The sequence below is a fragment of the Ambystoma mexicanum genome, chromosome 2p (assembly GCF_040938575.1).
Source record: "Ambystoma mexicanum isolate Mex_15411 chromosome 2p, UKY_AmexF1_1, whole genome shotgun sequence".
Lineage (NCBI taxonomy): Eukaryota > Metazoa > Chordata > Amphibia > Caudata > Ambystomatidae > Ambystoma > Ambystoma mexicanum.
In genome coordinates, this window is record NC_090923.1 from 643,678,684 (window position 1) to 643,697,647 (window position 18,964).

General features: G+C 47.9%; 1 protein-coding gene across 5 annotated transcripts in view; it reads left to right on the forward strand.

The window, feature by feature from the left end:
* The window catches only part of RNF123 (ring finger protein 123), a 3,033,138-nt gene that overhangs the window by 2,927,395 nt on the left and 86,779 nt on the right, over window positions 1-18,964 (forward strand). For all 5 annotated transcript variants that reach the window (XM_069644183.1, XM_069644184.1, XM_069644185.1 and 2 more), the window contains exon 38: window positions 10,797-10,882. In XM_069644183.1, the coding sequence (XP_069500284.1) occupies window positions 10,797-10,882 (86 nt within the window). The remainder of the gene's footprint in view (window positions 1-10,796; window positions 10,883-18,964) is intronic.

Genomic DNA, 18,964 nt, shown 5'->3' on the forward strand with positions numbered 1-18,964 from the left:
CCTTGCACTTGCCACCAGCTGGCCACACTTTTAATTATTGTCTTTATTTATTTTTACTGTTATCCTATGTACTGCACTGCCCTTTCCCCTTTCCCCCTGCACTTGCATGATCTCAATGTCACCTGGCCTAGTAGGATCGCTCTCTGTCTTCCCTCTGTTTTCCTGACCTTGCCTCGTCAGGCCTTGAAACACTTGTGTAGAGGGGCGTTATAAATACCATATCATATCCCTGAGGGGAAATGTGTGAGGGCTTCTTACAGCTTGTGGAGAATGGGAAGGAGTTGGCCAGGCAGTTGCTGCAAACAGGCCTGGAAATCGCTGACTGCGTGGGCCGATCTATGGCATCAGCTATAACGCTGAGGAGGCAGGCCTACTTAAAATCTTCAGGCTTTTCACCTAATGTCCAGAGAAAATTACTAGACAATGCCCTTCGAGGGAGATTTCCTGTTCAGTCAAAAGTGGGACGACTCCGTAGAGAAATTTAAGGAATCTAAAATTGGTGCTAGATCACTGGGCCTGGCTGCGCAGCCGGCCAAGCCTGCCTTCAGCTCGCCTCTTGGGCAAGGGACTACAGGCGATCTATGCCTTACGGCAGGAAGTAGCAGCTCCCACTGGCCAGGCAAGGTCAGAAGCGTTTCTCGTGCTCGTGAAGCAGCGACGGCGGTGAGGGTGACCCAGCCCCTAAGCTGCTTTGATTTCCCCTTCCACAACCTACCGATTGGCGGATGATTGACTGAGCACTGGCCCCAGTGGCAGGCGATTACTTCTGATGCCTGGGTTCTACAGCTTGCTTGGTGGGGATATTGTCAGCCCTTCTTAAGAAAACCACCAGACAGAACCCCACCACCTCCAATCCATCCGGGACAGGCGCTCCAGGAAGAACTGCTGTGAGCCCTGTTGTTGAAGGGTGCTGTGGAAGAGGTACCTCCCGAACAGAGGGTCAGGTTGGTATTCCCGGTATTTCCTTGCACCGAAGAAGGGAGGAGGTCTCCGTCCTATTCTGGACCTCAGAGTCTTGAACAAGTTCCTGAGGAAAGACAAGTTCAGGATGGTGACGTTAAGAGAAATTATCCACGCTCTCAAGCTACAGGACTGCCTGTTGTCAATAGATCTGCAGGATGCTTATTTCCATGTGCCGATAAATCGAAAGCACAGGAAGTTTCTGATGTTTATCATACGGGACAAACACTATCAGTTCAAGGTGCTCCCCTTTGGTCTGACCTCCACTGCAAGGGTCTTCACCAAGCTCATGGCGGTAGTCGTGGCTCACCTCAGGAGATGCGGGATCCATGTAATCCCGTACCTGGATGACTGGCTGATCCAAGGGAAGTCAGCAGGCAGGTTTTGTCCCACCTGGAGGACACCTGTCTGCTACTCACAGGCTGGGCTTCTCCCTGAACTTGAAGTCCCATGTGACACCAGTCCAAAAGCTCCAGTTCATTGTGGCAGTCCTAGACACCTGGGTTGGGAAGGCTTTCCTTCCTGAGGAGAGAGTCAACAACATGGCACATATGGTCGACTTGTTCCGGAACCACGCCACCTTACCAGTCACTTCCTTCCTCCGACTCTTAGGTCTCATGGCCTCCTATATTTTTCTAGTGCCAAAGGCCAGGCTGCACATGAGACCCCAAAATTAGCTCCTAAGCGGTCAATGGTCACAACACCTCAGAACTCTCACGGATCCCCTCAATGTGTCCAGGCATGTGGCCAACGATCTCATCTGGTGGACAGACCACAGCAATATTATGGCAGGGAAACCCTTATGGCCTCGGGCCCAAGTGGTCACGGATGCATCTCCGAAGGGTTGGGCCCAAGTGGTCACGGATGCATCTCCGAAGGGTTGGGGTGCTCACTGCAGGGACTTGCAGGTGATTGGCCTTTGATCAACAACGGAAGCATGATGGGATATCAACAGGCTAGAATTGCGGTCCATCAGGTTAGCCCTGAGAGCGTTTGCTCTGTCTCTGAAGGGGAAGCATGTCATGATTCTGACGGACAACACAGTGGCCTTGCACTACCTAAACAAGCAAAATGGCGTGCACTCCCTCCCCTTTGCACAGAGGCGATGCAACTGTGGTTCTGGCTGGTAGAAAACCAGATTTCAGTCTGAGTGGTTCACCTGGCAGGCACAGAGAACAGTTTGGCAGATGCTCTGAGCAGGCAGAGCAGGGTCTCGCACCAGTGGTAAGCGTGCCAGGAAGTCCTAGAGGAGGTCTTCTCTCGCTGGGGTACCCCATCAGGTGACCTGTTTGCCATGGAGTCCAACAGGAAGTGCAAGCAGTTTTGCTCAAGGGAATTCCTAATGAACTGTGCGCTTGGGGACGCATTTCTGGTGGATTGGACCTTCCCTCTCCACTGCGCTTTCCCTCCAATTCCCGTCATTCCTTGGGTTCTCAGGAGACTCGAGTGGTTCTGAGCATCCATAATCTTGATCGCGCCGGACTGGGCGAGGAGGACTTGGTACTCGGTTCTTCTGGATCTAGCCATCTGCCCACCTCGGCGGCCGGATTGCGTAACCCAGACAGAAGTTCGGGCACACCACCCGAACCCGTAGTCCCTCAATCTACAAGCGTGGGTCTTGAAAGGATGAGGTCTGATGACTGGGACACCTCTGATGATGTTCTGGAGGTATTGCTGGCGGCACGCAGGCCATCTACAAGATAATTGTATGCGTAATGGTGGAGAAGATTTGAGGCGGGGTGCACGGAATGCGAGATTGACCCCATCTCTTGCCCCACCACTACAGTGATGGAGTTCTTTCTGTCACTAGGCTCAGCAGGCCTTCAGGTCACCACAGTCAAAGGATATTTGGCGGCCTTGTCTGCGTTTGAAAGATCCCTGGACCAGGGTTCGTATTTCACAATCCCGGTGATAGCACAGTTACTGAAGGGCCTTGTAAATAAGTTTCTGCCAACTCACTTTGTCCCAGATTGGGATCTGAATCTGGTGTTCATTTATCTCATGGCAGCTCCTTTTGAGCTGATGCACTCCTGTTCTTTGAGGTTTTTATCTTTGAAAACAGCCTTACGAGTGGCTATTACATCCGCTAGGAGTGTGAGTGAACTGCAGGCTTTATGCTGCAAGCCGCCTTTTCTACGTTTCTTCCGGTAGAAAGTCTTGCTTACGGTGAGACCTGGTTTTCATTTTAAGTTGTTTCTGAGTTTCACTTGTCACAATCCATTGACCTCCCAGTCTTCTACCCTCCACTACACCCTTCTAAAGAGGAGTGGTTTCACCGCCTGGAACCTAAAAGGGCCCTATTTTTTTATATCACGCGAACAGCCCAGTTCAGAAGAGCTGGTCATCTCTTCATGGCTGTTTCCTTAGCCCGCAAGGGCCTGTCTATAACTAAACGAACTTTGTCTGCTGGATCATCTTCTGTATAGCAGAATGCTACCAGTCTGCAGGCAAATAATTGCCATCCGGGCTCACTCAACTAAAAGGGTCTCGGCATCAACCGCATTGCAAAGGGGAGTCCCTGTTAGGGATATTTGTCACGCAGCAACATGGTCATCCCTCCATACTTTCCATAAGCAGTACAGTTTGGTGGATGTTGCTTGCATGGCTGATGCGCGTTTCAACAGGGGGGTGTTGCAAAACCTTCTGGTCTAACTTTCTTACCGCCTCATTTATCTACTTGCTGTGTGAGTCTATCGGATGAGGAATCTGTGGGAAAAAAGCAATCCATTGAAGGAGAAATTACTTAACATAATATTCTTTCTTTTTTTTTTTTTTAAACTCTTTTTATTGTTCAACAACCGTGGTCTCGACAGCTTACAGCAACCCTCTCCCACCAATTCACACAAATCGACAAGCAGAAAAAAAAACATTCAGTCAACATTACATGGATGCGTCATCATCTGAGAGCAAATCACACAGATACACGCGGAAGGGGCCCCATATGTCTTTAGGCCGACTTGCCCCCGGGAGAGTCAGAACATATTGTTCCTCACACTCATTGACATTGAAACTCGGATTTCTTATATACCTGGAGCCCTGTCCCAGTAAAACACCTGCTCTAATCTCTACTCTGTAAATGATGTATATTGATGTATGCTCTGAATACTTTGCACTGTATCTAAAATTTGAATATATGTATGCTCGTAATGTAACCATGTCCAAAGTTGCGCCCTGATGCCTCCGGGCCTGACGGTGCGCGTTACAAATAAAACAAATACAAATATGTCAGTTTGCGAAGGAAGGTGGTCATGCTTGGCGGTGTGGGCGCTTTCCAGGCTTGTAGGATACATTTCTTCGCCACTGCGCATGCCACATTGAATAGTCTCCTGGTTTTCTCAGAGCACTTGCCAATGTCTCCAAACAAGTATTTGTGGGGAGTTAGTTGCGGGGGTATCTGCGTGATTTCAGCCAACAGTTCAGCCACCTCCCCCCAGAATTTCAGAAGAGCAGGGCACTCCCAGTACATGTAAAAAGAGCCTGCAGACTGAGCCCCACATTTGGGGCACTCCCCCCCATGCTCTGCACCGAATTTTGCCAGCTTAGCCGGCGTGTAATGCAACCTGTTTAGGAGTTTAAATTGTATCAAGCGCAGTCCCGGATTTAATGAAACTTTTTTTGTCAGTGCACAGTATCTGCTCCACGTATCTTCCGGGATGGGCATTTGCAGGTCTGTTTCCCGCGCAGTCCCGCATTTAATGAAACTTTTTTTGTCAGTGCACAGTATCTGCTCCATGTATCTTCCGGGATGGGCATTTGCAGGTCCGTTTCCCATTTGTCTTTGACCCGGTTTATTGTGGGGGTATGGGTTTGCACTGCTACATATAGTTTAGAGATACCCAGCCCGGCATTCATGGTGATGAGTTTTGTGCAGGGGTGTTGGGGCAGTTCATCTGGGAACATTGGCCGTCTCCTCTGAAACGCGGCCCTTACTCTATAGTATTGCAATATTTTGAGTGGTCCACTCCCCATCGCTTTCATGAAGTCTTCCTTAGTTGCAAATTTACCATCTATAAACATATCGCCCAGAAAGTTCCACAAGGGGACCACCGAGTTGTATGGTGTCTCCAGCTTCAGTCTCTTAAACAATGCGCCCCAAGCCCGGACCGTGCAACTGACCGGGTCATAATCACAGGTGTCTTTGTGTCTTGGATTAAATATGACTGACCTAATGTCTGCCGGGGATATAGTATGCGCTTCCACCCAAGTATGTGGTGTTTCCTCAGAGTCCTCATACCAATACTTTGCAAACTGTGCCTGGGCGACCAGATAATAAAGCTGAAAAGTCTGGAGCTGCCATACCCCCGGTGTTGTAGGGTTCTGTCATTTTTCCACAACCAATTCTAGCCGTCTTCCCATTCCATATAAAGGTTACTATCAACGACCGTAATTTAGTAAAGAAGTCTCTGCCCGGCCATATGGGTATGTTCACAAAGAAATATAATAGTTTGGGGAGGGCTATCATTTTAAGTAAAGCAATTCGACCATATAAGGATATGGGGAGGCATCCCCAGATCTGTAGCTTAGTGCTCAATGTCTGCAGTGTCTTCTCGTGGTTGTTCGCGTAAAGGGTTTGCCTGGTTCTAGACACTAGCACCCCAAGGTATCTGATATGCTGTTCCGACCATTTAAGGCCACACACAGTCTCATGGCATTTAGTGGAAGGCGTGAGCGGAAATATTTCCGATTTGGCTAAATGAATGACATACCCCGAATAGTCCGCAAACTCGTATATATCTGTCATAATGGGGGCTATGTTTTTCTCTGGCTCACGGACGTATAGGAGCCTATCATCCGCATAGAGTGAAATTAGTTGGATTGAGCTTTTCATGTTTATTCCCCTGTCCCTATGTCTTAGTCGAACAGCAGCCGCCATTGGCTCAATGGTTAAGGCGAACAAGATGGGCGAGAAGGGGCATCCCTGTCTTGTGCCCCTACCTAATCAGAACAGCTCGGAGATGGTTCTGTTGGTGCATACTCTAGCTCCTGGAGCGGTATAGAGCAGCCGCACATACCCAATGAAAGCGGGTCCCACCCCAAATGTTTCCAGTACACTAAAGAGATACATCCAGGACACGGAGTCGAACGCCTTTTCGGCGTCAAGGGCAACGGCAACTGCACTTCTCCCGGGGTCAATCTGGGCCATTATACTAAATAGTCTACAGAGGTTCAATGCAGTGGATCGCAGGGGAATTAACCCATTTTGATCAGGGTGGACCAATGTGGAGACCAATGGTGCCTTCCGGTTCGCCAGCACCTTAGCAAATATCTTGGCATCAGCATTGTTAAGCGATAAGGGCCTGTATGATGACATGTCGCTAGGTGGGCGTCGGCGCTTGGGTAACACAGTTATGATGGCTTCCCTCATTGTCGGGGGCAGTATGCCTCCCTCTAGGGCTTCCTCCCAGGTCTCCAGTAGCACGGGAGTTAGTTCCGTACGGAACTCCTTATAAAATTCAGCCCCCAGCCCATCGGAACCCGGTGCTTTGCCTGACGCTAGCCCCATGATCGCCTCCTCCATTTCCTCCGCAGTGATCAGTTGATCTAGGGCCAATTTATTTTCAAGTGGGAGTTGTGGGAGTCCTAGCGACGTTAAGTATGTCTTAATCTCAGTGGTCGATTTACTATCCCTATTGGAATACAGGGTTTGATAACATTTGGCTAAACCATAATATTCTTTCTATGGATTCTTCTCCCGCAGATTCCTCATCTCCCCTCCCATCCATCCCAGCTCAGAGAGTCGATGGTTGGTGCGCATCTTCTATTCTTCTATTTCAACCGATTACTTGGTGATGGTCCTTGGTGACCATTTTCTGTCTTCTTGCCATTGGTTATTTTCTATGGGCTTATTAGCCCATTGTTATCTCTGTTTTTCTATGTAGTGTGTGGCTCGGGGGGGGGGGTTTGGGAGGGGGGATGAGGGGGACTGAGGTGCAGGGCGTAGTAGATACGGCACCTAACGTCATGCCTGTAACCGGCGATTGAGTGCCGAGCAAGACAGATCGACGGCTGAGTTGAAGTCTAATACGCCCCCTATCGAAAGTTTACCGAAGCAGCAGAGCTGGCAGTAATATCTATCAGATGAGGAACCTGCAGGAGAAGAATCCATAGAAAGAACATTATGATAGGTAAGTTCTCCTTCTCTTAAAATAGCCGAGCGAGGCTCTCAAACTAGCAGCTGTATGGCAGCTCCGTGAGGAGTCCCCACCCAGTTTTATCTTGAATCATCTTTCTGTGTACAGGATGCAGTAGCACTCCCACTTCCTAGTCTCGCTGGCTGCTTCAGTCATGGGCTCCCCGTCCCTGCACTTTCTGGGTCCCTCCTCTGCTCTGCTTCTGCATTCTCACAAAAGACAACTTTCAAAAGTCTGCTTGAAAACAGATCACTTTGCTGCAGACTTTAAACATAGTCCGACAGAACTTTAAGTGACATACATATCTGCATACAAATGAAAATAATAACGGCCATATAGTTAAGTGCAGGCATTTTGCTCCTACTTCGGAGCTTGCACAGCTTCCACAATAACAGTAGCAGGCCGCCAGACGTGAGCGAGAGAGGGTGTCGGCCCAAATAGTGCGCTGGCCATTTCATCGCCACGGGCTGCAAGTTGTCATGGCAACACCATACACTGCTCCGAACTCCCCTTTCTCCTTTTTTTAATTTAACTTTTCCAATACAATGTTTTAGCAAATAGGTGACCCCGCCAAAGCGCCAAAACCAAAAACCTTGTAAATGGGCACATGTTTCTCATGGATGGACTGAAAGTCAAGTGTTGTGCTAATAATATTACTACTGAGAAACAGCAGTTCAAGCCAGAGAGACCAAAAGAGAACAGGCATTGTCCAAACGATCCCAATTATTCCAGGAGTACACGATTTGCATGACACGCATTGTGTATGTTATGTATGAAATGTAGTGTGAAATGCTCCAGCATATTACATAACTGAAGATCGATGGTTGGAAGGTTTTGAATTAATTCTTACCACTGGCAGTGCTCCGGGCAATGCTCCAGACCATAGTTTTTCAGCCTACCGTGCAATTTCAGATGGGGAAAGACCATATCCAAATTAGAACTGCTGTCTCACATCCCTTCTGCAGGAAATCGTCAGCAATCCCAAGCGTTTCTTCCCCATTGTGCATCATCAGTGTGGTGTAGCTTAAGACTCTAAGCACATCAAGCAGTGTACGCACATCTAGGTATACCCAAACCACTTGGGATGTCTTTTTCAAAATTCGAGTGATGCGTGGAAGGATTTGAATGAATCATAACCAGTGGCATTGCTGTGCTAATCTGCAGACCATTGTTGTTTACCCTGTCGCGTGATTACAAATAAGGAAAGACCACATGCAAATTAGTACTGCTAGGCCACATCTCTTATGCACAAGGCCTCAAGCATCCCCTAGTGGGAGGGGTATGCCCAGGCGTGGGCCCCGAGCCAGCTGGAGTTATAGACTGGAACTGCACCTCAGTGATGACGGCCAAAGAGGCCAAACCATGCCTGGGCTTGCTTGTGTTCTCCAGCAGAATTTACGTAAACTGGAATGGTTAATCGATCATCAAATTGCAATGGCTGAAAAGGAGAGAATAATTACACATCACTAAGGCGGTCGTGTATTCATACACTTTTGCCATGTTCTCGACTGCCATTCATACACTTTTTCCATTTACAACACTACTTTTTACTCCACAAGGTGCAATATTTATGAACCGAAATCTAAGGAAATGGAAGTCCGTGTCATACCGTGCAGGGATATATTTTTCTCTTACAACGCAAACTTTTTTTTCCAAAGGCCTCAGTTTCCATTCATGTATTACTCCTGCATTACTCCAGCGAAGTCCTGCAAATTGACACCTCTGGTTTCAAGTGTGTCCAGAGTAGTACCTTCATGGAAAGTAGGGGGCAGCAGATGTGGCAGTTTGCAAATGGCCTGGGGTAGCACAGGAAGCAGAAAGCCGGGAAACCATATCCCTGCAGACGTTCGCCAACGTACACTGGTGAAACTGTGAGTGCAAACCCTAACGGGCTGAGCTCCTCTCATACACTCCTCGAATGGTGCTTAATCATGTTAAGTGCAGCCAGGGTCAGTGGGGAAGGCCGGGGAGACTAGTTTGGCGCACTCTGTTCATTAACACAGGACGCTGAGCTAGCATCAGATTAGCTTTCTTTGCACTAGGGAGGGAAATTAAAGGAACGACGGATGGCGGGGAGAGACAAAGTAAATACTGAGAGACGAATCAGACGATAGGTAACATTTAGAAGGCATTTCATTTATTTGAAACTTGCGTTACAATGTCTGCTGTATTCCACTGCAGTATATGCCTTACATCGTTTAGAAACTTGAAAGGTATCCCATATTTGCTGCTTCTAATTCAGGCTTGTCCAACCTTTTTGAATGTGGGGCCGAAGCATTCACTTTTTGACACAAGGTGGGCCAGCGCAAAAGTCAACCACCTGACCCAAAGCAGTATATTAAAACGCGATGTTGTGTGACTTTTGACACAATAGCATCACAGGCAGTGATAGCCATGCAGTCCCAAAGATAGCTTTTGGTGTCAGGGGCAGTGATCAAAGGTTAGTTTCTTGTGACTTCTTCCAGTGTGTATGTGTTGATATTTTTCTGAAATAGTGGGGTTGACCGAGCATAGCGAGGGAACTATAAGGGTCTAGGGAGGGTTTGGGGAGGTGTCTCCTCCACCCCCCAGATTTTTTTCTCCAACTATGGGGCTGAAATGGTGCATTTTACAGCAGGAAAAGTGACCAAAAAGCCATAAGTTTACAATCAGTTATAAAGGGCAACAGCAGACAAGAACATTGTAGAACACAACACATTTTAATGATCACTGTGTCCACAGTGTAAGACAGCACTGTCACTGATATAACACATTGGCATGCTGGTTGTGACCAAAATATGCCTATGTAACAACATGTCTATGCTGGCTGTTCCCAATTTAGGCCAGCATTGTCCTGTACAAAGCATGATTGATGCTGCCTGAGCATGTGCAGTGTGCCCAACACATATGCCAGCTTATCTCTGTAATACACATTCATTACTTCTGACCGACCAACATTGCAGAAACAAATTAATTAGTCTGGTCCACGGACTTGAGCCTCGTGGGCAACATCAAATGGCTTGGAGGGGCCGCATTGTGGCCCGCGGGCCGTATGTTGGACAGCCTTGTTCTAATTGATGTCTCCACCTAAAAAAAGATCCCTCATTACAAAAATGTGCTCGACACTATTTTGGCACAGTAGGATTTTGAGCCACAAGGCGATGCCTGCATCCCCACATGCCATCGATGTTGCCCTTAACTCTGCATGATGTTGGGTGGTGCGGCGTACATGAAATGAAGTCTGCTGTGGTGCAGAACAAATTCAGAATTAAGCGGGTGGGAGCTCGCTGGATGCAAGTTTTTAAAGCTGAGTTCCAGTGCTGTGTCCAGGTCTCCCAGAACCCTGTATGAACATGCACGCGCGCACACACACGCACACACACACACACACACACACACATGGTCCAGAATAAAATGAAATGCCACAATAAAAAAGAAAAGTGAAGATGGGTACTGTGAGGAACCGGAGGGCATCCTCCATCTACTCCCTTTGGACATTTCTGCCCAATGAATCATCAACTTTGTGCATAAAGTAGGTGCAAACGATAACCCATACTTGGCCCCTCCAACACTGCTCTGGACAATCATGTCTTTTAAAGACTCCAGGCGCTATCATGGCCGAGTCAGCCTATTATTTTCTTGTATAATGAAATTCATAGAGTTGAATTTGTAATCACTAGTATTTTTGGGCATTTGTTTCTAACATTTTACTCTTTTACCTTTCAGCCAACTAGTGAAGAAGATCTGTGTCCCATCTGCTACGCACACCCAATTTCTGCTGTTTTTAGACCATGTGCCCATAAGTCTTGCAAGTAAGTATATCCTATTCAGTCTTTGATAAATCCCTGAGATTAACTTGGAATTGTCCATTAACTTGGATAAATAAAGCATAATGAAGTATTAGCTTCCAGAGTGGAACATTCATAGGAAGCCTGCCAATCAATTTGTTAGCGTGTTAAGTCAATAACACCATAATAGCTAGCCGTGGTCCCAGTAGGACATCATACAGTCATTTCTTCTAATGGACCTAAATATGATAAGCTTAGTACAACAGTGTGCAACATGATTTCTGTGAAAAATGATTGCTGGGTATGACCGTTGTAGAACATGTGAATAGCTGACTAGCGTTTGCAAACATGATAGAGGACTTAAATACACATGGCCAGATAGTCAGTCGTTTCCATAAAATAGAAGCAATTATCAACTTCTGTAGAGCTTTATACTTGCTCATCACAATGTCTGTAAACCTTGTTGCTGGCCATAGCTTTTTCAAACATAACTGGCCATGACTTCTAGTTCACTTAATATAGCTAAAGAGCACCTTCAATGGCTATCTCCAGCTTAGCTGATCTCCAGAAACTTTTCTGCCACCAGGTGGCAAATAGGTCCACTTCATGCCTCTAGACACCCCGTGCTGCATGTGATGTCAGGGTCAGTACATATCCAAGCGCCGAGCCCTATGACCGCTGTTCCTTTTTTCTGTACTCTGTTCACTTCGAGGAACACCACTACTTTGAGTTTTGCTATGCCTAACCCAGTGAATGCCTAAGTCTTCAAGCCATGTACAGATTGCGGTCGATAAGGCAGGAACATGACTGCGGGTCATTTCAGTCGATGTATCCGATTGCCCTCCGGGAGCAGGCTGCAAAACTCTTTACCCTTTTTCTACATCAGAAAAGACAAACGGTCTCGGTGTAGGTCTCATGGTACAGAGCGTAGGTCAGAAGACTGGCCCTGGCCCAAAAAGAAAAGGGGCAGAAACACTGTAACAGTTCACGCTCGCCAAACTCTTCATATGTGCACAGGTTTTCTAGTTCACCCATGAAGAGGAGTCATCGCTCCAGAGAATACAGCTCTGCAGGTACAGTTTCCCCTTCCAATCCCCCACTTGGGAGAAATAGGAGGCTTTTCAGTTGAAGATACTAGTCATCGCCAAGGCCCAGGCACTGGCAGCGACATCAGGACCCACCACGCTTGGACATGCCAGCAGGGATCCTGTGAAGTACTGCGACTGCAAACATAAAAGCTAAGCCCTAGCTCCTACTGGGAAGGACCAAACATTGTGACAACAAGCTTAGTCTTTGAGGTCCTATCGGTCGGCACCCAGGCCCCCCCGCCTTGGAGAACTGCCCTAATGAGGGCTGTAGTATACTCTGCTTCCCTATGGAGGCGTTCATATACAATGTGTAATCTTAGATGTAACTGGATCCTGACTTGCAGGAGGCAGGTGGTCTTGTGATGTTCCCGGAGTTGGACATTTTACCAGCGCTGACTCAGGGAAAACCACAGGCTTCATTCCAATGGTTAGTGGCTAACGTGGTCGGGCTACACTAGGCTTGTCAGATCTGTTCAGTTCGAACTTGGGGACATTCTAGGTGAAGGTCCTCGTAAGGAGACCTTTATAACTTTTAATCCAGCAGTAGAAGATCCAGTACTGAAAGCCTGGGGAAAACCTGCTGTGGCGAAGAAATACCATCCAGCATCTTCAGATCCGGCCTTTCTGTCTACCCACACCTCCCCAGCCAACCTGAAAACGTCCATGTTTCCTTCTCTCTGTCTCATAACAAGGAGAGCAAGAGGTTGGATGCACGGGGAAGAAGGTTTTTCCCCTCAGGCATTCTTGCCCCTGTAGTAATAGATGGTTCCTGTGCCCTTGCCAAATTTTCATTTGTGCTCTGATCGGCAGTCTCTGGAGTGGCCAAAGACCTGATAGACAGAGAGATGAGAGAGTGCTTTGAAGCTCTAGTCGTGGATGGCAAGGAGTCGGGCAGACAGATGATACAGTCAGGATTGGACATGGCTGACTGTGTGGGACTGGCAATGGCTACGGGCTTGGTGGTGAGGTTGCACTCCAGCATAAGAACCTTGCGATATGCCCAAGAGGTACAGGCAAAGCTTCTGGACATGCATTTTGAGATGCATAATCTTTTTCGGGCCAAGGGCATCGAATTTATGGAAATGTTCCAGTACTACAAGGAAACGGTTAAGTCTTTGAGTTTGGCGTTACCACAGCCGTCCGCTCCCGCTAGCCGAGGTGGGTTTTGCCCCTCGACCTCCTATGCCCACAGCAGAAGAGGTTAAGTGACCTTGAGCAAATGGCAACCATTTTGTTACCTCAGAGGCAGGGACAGAGGAGCTCCCATAAGTAGTGTCCCTGCGGTGCCCTATAGAACCCCAGGTGATAAGTCTGTGTGAAGGCCACTTCTTCCATTAGTCTGCAGTGGGAGGGGAAAATGTACCAGTTCAGTTCATAATAGTGTGGTAGCACCGTTACTGTAGATTTCATCGAATACCATTTCACCTAATGAGATTTCACCTAATTTATTTCACTGAAAATGGTAGGTGAAGTGGTGTATGTGTAATGCATAATAGGCGGGGTGTGGGGTAAGGGTATAGTTAGGGTAGGGAGGGGTGAGAGGGTTTGTGGGCGGTTTCCCCCGCTTTATAAAAAAAGTAGAAAAAGTCAAATGTTAATTTCGTTTTTCGGTGAAATATCCAGTAGGTGAAATATTTTCAAAGAAATCACGTACATGCTTACATTACATCCAGTGCTTGGGCTTTACAGGTCATTCACTAGGATATTGTCTTCTTTTACTCAGTGCCCTCCAGACCATCGTCTTTCCAACTCTCCTTTGCCTCCAGACCCTCTCTTTTTGGAGGAGGCGCATCAGCTTCTGGCAAAAGGTGAAATAGAACTTGTGCTGTGCAACAGGGCAGAGGCTGGTATTCTTTTTATTTTCTGGTTCCGAAGGAGGACGATTCTTGCATCCCATCGTGGTTCTGAGACTATGGAATTCTTTCCTGTGCAAGAATTTATTCAAAATGGTTACTGGCTCAGATCCTCCAAGCCGTCAGTCGACAGGACTGGTTGGTTTCTCTGGATCTTCAGGATACTTAATACCATGTGCTGATCCACAGCAAGCTCCGGAAGTACCTTTTGCTTAGTTGTGGGCCATTGCCACTACCAGTATTTCCTTTCAGCCTATCTTTGATACTCAGTGTCTTCACCAAGCTGCTGGCAGTGGTCGTGGCATAACTCAAGAGGGAGAACATTCACGTGTTCCACTATCTGGGTGACTAGCTCCTCTGATCTCGCTCCCCAGATCAGGCCTCTGCATATCTGTTCCGTACATGCAGCTTATTGCACAGATTGTACTTCTCCCTGAACTTCGACATCTGAGGTTTCATCATACCAGATGGTCTGATTGATCAGTACTGTCTTGGAAACACTCCTGGGCAGACCTCTCACACTGAGGATCAAGTGGTGATTATCTATTGGATGGTACTAGTCCTCCAGTACCAGGAATGAGTTTAAGCCTCAGCCTACCTAAATGCACTATTTGCGTCTTATGGCCTCCTTTATTTTGGTGGCTTTAGAGGCTTGACTATGGATGTGCTCGCTTCAGTGGCTCCTCTGTGGCCAATGGTCTAGAGTATCTCTGGAAATTGTGTGTTAGTCCCAGTGAAACAACTTGTTGAAAGTGCATTGCTTTGGTAACCTTATTTTCAGCTAACAGTGCTCATTGATGTGTCCTTGAAAGGTTGGGGCACTCGCCTGTCGGACCTGACAGTGAATGGACTGTGATCGCCCTAGGTGTGTTAGGAGAAAATCACCTTGCTGTAATTGAGGTCAATATGGCTGGCCCTGGTGGCCTTCCTCGCCTCTGTGAATAACAAGTGTATGCTGGTCCTCAAGTCCAACACCTTAGCCATGCACTACCTTAACAAAGGAGGTGGTGGGAAGTCCTTGCCACTGCACAGAGAAGCAATGTGCCTGTGGTTTCCGGGCTCTGGAGAATGACATATCTCTGCCATCTGTTCATCTTGCTGAAACAGAGAATGTCATGCCAGATGCGTTGAGCAGATCTACTTTGGCCTTCCACAAGTAGGAGCTCTGTTAGGAAATTCTAAAGGAAATTATCTCTCATTGGGGGCTCCTCAGGTTGACTTCCTTGCTTCAAGTGTTAACAGGAAGTGCAAGTTGTTCTGGTCCAGCCATACCCTTTTCCTACTAAGAACAGAGGCTGTACTAGGCAGTGCCAGGTGCAGCAACCTCCCAGAGACCTTCAGATTGGCACAATAAGAGGTTCCAGGAAGGCTAGTTTCAGGCACCCCTTCGCGGACATAAAAATCTTACTAATTTGTTTTAAAGGTTTACCATTACAAATCACCTGTGTGTGCAAGGTATGGCTCTTTTCCAGGCCTGGTACAGGGTCATCACAGACACGTGGGTCCTTCTAGAGGTCAATAAGGGCTGCTGCCTTCCATCTTTACAAAAGCCTTTGCAGCACTCCTCCCAGCCATCCTCCCTTTGCCTCCTTCTAATCTGCTCCTATAGGAAGAGATCTCTGTTGCTGCTGAAGAGAGCATTGGGGCTTGTCACAGCCGGGAGATCTCATAAAGGCTGGTATTTCCTTTACTACTTTATACCCAAGGAAGATACTCAGACCCATCTTAGACCTTAAGATGAACTGCTCAACAAAGTCTTTTTAACTGACTGATTTGCATGAGCACTCTAGCACAGATCCTTCAAGACTGGGAGCTGCATGATTGGCTTGTGTCTCTCTAGATATGCTCCTACATCTCTTTCATCGGCAATACCTTTATTTTCTGGTGGCAAGTACGCACTACCAGTTTGCAGTGTGAAGGCCAGGAAAAGTCCCTATAAATCAACTTACTGTAACTCTGGGCAGTTCATATCGCCTTGCGATTCATCTTACCATGAATCAGAGTTTTGAATATCCAGCACTGCATCACATCAACAATATGTGCGGTATAGGGTCTCTGGCAGACTCTTCATATTGATATCCTACACATCGTCAGTTGCTCAGAGAATTTGGACAGGGGGACAGTGTGGCTCAGCGTCGTCTCTCAGCTCCATTTTGTTTGGCCGTAGAACTCCTTGAATCTGGACGTGACATTGACTGCCATACTTAAGTTATGCACTATGCCCCCTTTCCTCCGTTTATATTTTTTAATGGATTGTTTTCTCGATCATCAGAAAGATAATACCTTCCAGCGTCAGCTACTCAGAAAATCTTTCGACAGGGGGGGTAGTGCATCTTAACTCGGTTATCAATAGCTCTTGACTCGACGTGCAGCTTGTTGACTCTGGTCGCTGTACATATACTACATCACTACGCCCATGTACCAACAGTTCTTTTTTCCCTCGTGCTCAGCATACCGCTCGATAAGAACAACTCTCTCAGAGAATTCGATTAGATTTTTTTCATGATCAAATCCCATGCACTTTGCCATTCTGTCTAGTCCCAAGGCATCTGGATTCAAAAGATTTAGGGACTGTAACACAAAAATATCAATAACCGACACCCATACCATTTGCGTATGGTGTCTCGGGATGGACCATGTCACCAATGACTGCTGGTCCTGTCAAATGATGAATTCCAAAGTGCTTATGGAGCGGACGGCGAAGCTCGCGCTTGGGACCCTCCATCGGAGTCACTGGCTTGTTCGACCGCAAGGTCATTAGAGCACGAGACAGAAGAGCCTACCCCGGAGAAGGACAAGTGCCAAAAGAAGGTGAAGAAGAGGTTACACTTGCAGAGCCACTTTTCATCTTCCTTGTCCCACATGAAGAAGCGCTGTCACTGATGCTGCCAGGAATCGGATTCCCCGGAGGCGCAAGGTAAGTCCCGCCATGAACCAGGTGCATCGAAGGCCGAGTGGGAGGCCTTTAAAGAGAAAATGCTGCAATTGGTGATATCGTCCGCTGCTGATACGGGCTCTCCCTCAATGCAGCAGGCCCCATTGGCTAGAAGTATGCCCGATGTTTCTGGCATCGGGAGGCCGTGTCATGCATGATATCATCGGGTGTGGCGCCTTTGGGCTCGGCGCAGACGGTCGAGAGTCAACCCATGCCTCTGAAGCTCTCTGTCGGCGCTGTGGGTGTCAATCCTTTGGTGTTGGCACCGGGAGCCGCTCGATTTTTTTGCCCCATAGTTGAGGCAGTCCTTCTTTGGGACGATGCAGTCTGTATTTGACAACGAAGGGGATCCAGTGCCTTTCGGACCAGAGTATTTGGTAAGAGAATTAGGGGGAGTGACTTTATTTATGATCAGGCCAACTTGCCTGCCCTTGCAGAGGTACTGTAAGATGCTAGAAACCTCCCCATACCTGGATTCCCAGCAGGCACTCTGCCACGGGCATGCCGACACCCAATACTGGAGGACAGTTGATTGGGGGGTGGATGCTGTCAGCTTATGAATTGATTGACATTTTGGACAGGGGATCGCTGACGGAAAGGGCACTTCCTTTCAATGCGACCATAGCTGACCCCATTTCCACTCTTTGACTCTTTGGCAAAGACCATGTTCCACTCCTTCAGTTCATTCTGACCTTACAAAAAAATATAGGCCAGCACGCCGGGATCCACTATTTGTTTCTACGCACCCCACTCCCAAGATATTGGTAGTGCAGGCACCCAAGGTCAACACAAGGCCATCAATGTCCACATAAAATCTGCTGACTGAAAGAAGTATGATGCCCTTGCAAAAAAGGTGTTCTCCTCAAGCATCATAGTCCTGAAGGCTGTAAATGCATCTGCAAAATATTTGTATGGCCTGTGGAGAATGATAGAAATGGCGGCAGAGCATATCCCAGCTGGGGAGATGCGGCACATGCTCCTGCCCTTCATGGACGATAAAAATGAGGTGGTCTGTGAAGCTATAAACTCCGGGCTGGACATTGAAGACTGTGCGGGCAAGGCCATGTTGTCAGCCACAGTGTTACAGAAGAAAGCTTAGCTCCATAGTTCAGGGTTTTCACCAAAGTCCAGGCAAAGCTGCTGGACATAGCCTTTGATGGTGAACACCTCTTCGACCCCAGGGGCAATGAATCCCTTGAGAAGTTCAAGGACTCCAAGATTGCAGCTAAGTCGCTAGGCCTGGATGTGCAGAAACTGCCCAAGTCATCCTTAAGCTTTTCCTCCAGAGGAAGGGAATTCAAGCAGTACGTCCCTTTCGGGGAAAAAGGTACAGCTCCCTCAGCCGAGGCAAGGGCAGAGTCATTTCCCGCATCACAGAAAGGTGCAGGTGGGCCTCAAGGGACCAGCAAGCAAACAGTGGCAACTGCGGCAGGGATGGCCCCGCCCACAAATCTGGTCTAACTTCTACCCACATGTTTCACCAGTTGGGGGAAGAATTGGCGAGCATTTGCCCCATTGGCGGGAGATTACCTCTGATGCCCGGGCATTGCAGCTCGCCAAACCGGCATACTGTCTGCCCTTTTTAAGAAAACCTCCTGACAGACCAGCCCCTGCTGCCCAGAAGCTCCAAGATGAACTGAGATTCCTGTTGATAAAGGACGCTGTGGAAGAGACAACTCCAGAGCAGCGAGGATCGGGCTGGTATTCACAGTATGTCTTTGGCTTCTCTCCTCTTTGGCTTCTTAGTTCCAGTGGCAACGTCTTGCTCTTCCAGTCCTCAGGACCCTGCTTTTATGCAAAAAGATCCCCACTCATTTTATGCAAAAAGCCTAGCTGTCACTCACACAGTGGAGTGGTCATCTTGGCGGGAGACCCTCCAGCCTATCAGGATAGAGTGCGACATGGGTTGCTGAGGCAACCCTGTCCAGGGGTCCTACTCCCCCCTCCCACACAATGGACCCACCCCAGACTCAGTGGGGCCGAAAGGGGGGCTTCTCGGCAGAAGCCCGCCAAAAGGACGAACAAAGGATCCCCGACCTGGGTTAGGAGTTTAGAGGAAGGCACGAGAAAGAAGTTATATTAAAGTTCTGGCAATAAAAACCTACCGGAGTAAAGTTAATATTAAAATACACCAGCGGTATGTAAGAGACTGTCAGAAAAAGTGGTAGCCTCGAACAATGGGAAAATCAAATAGGGAAATATTTGCGGTCTAATATTTACGGTAGTAACC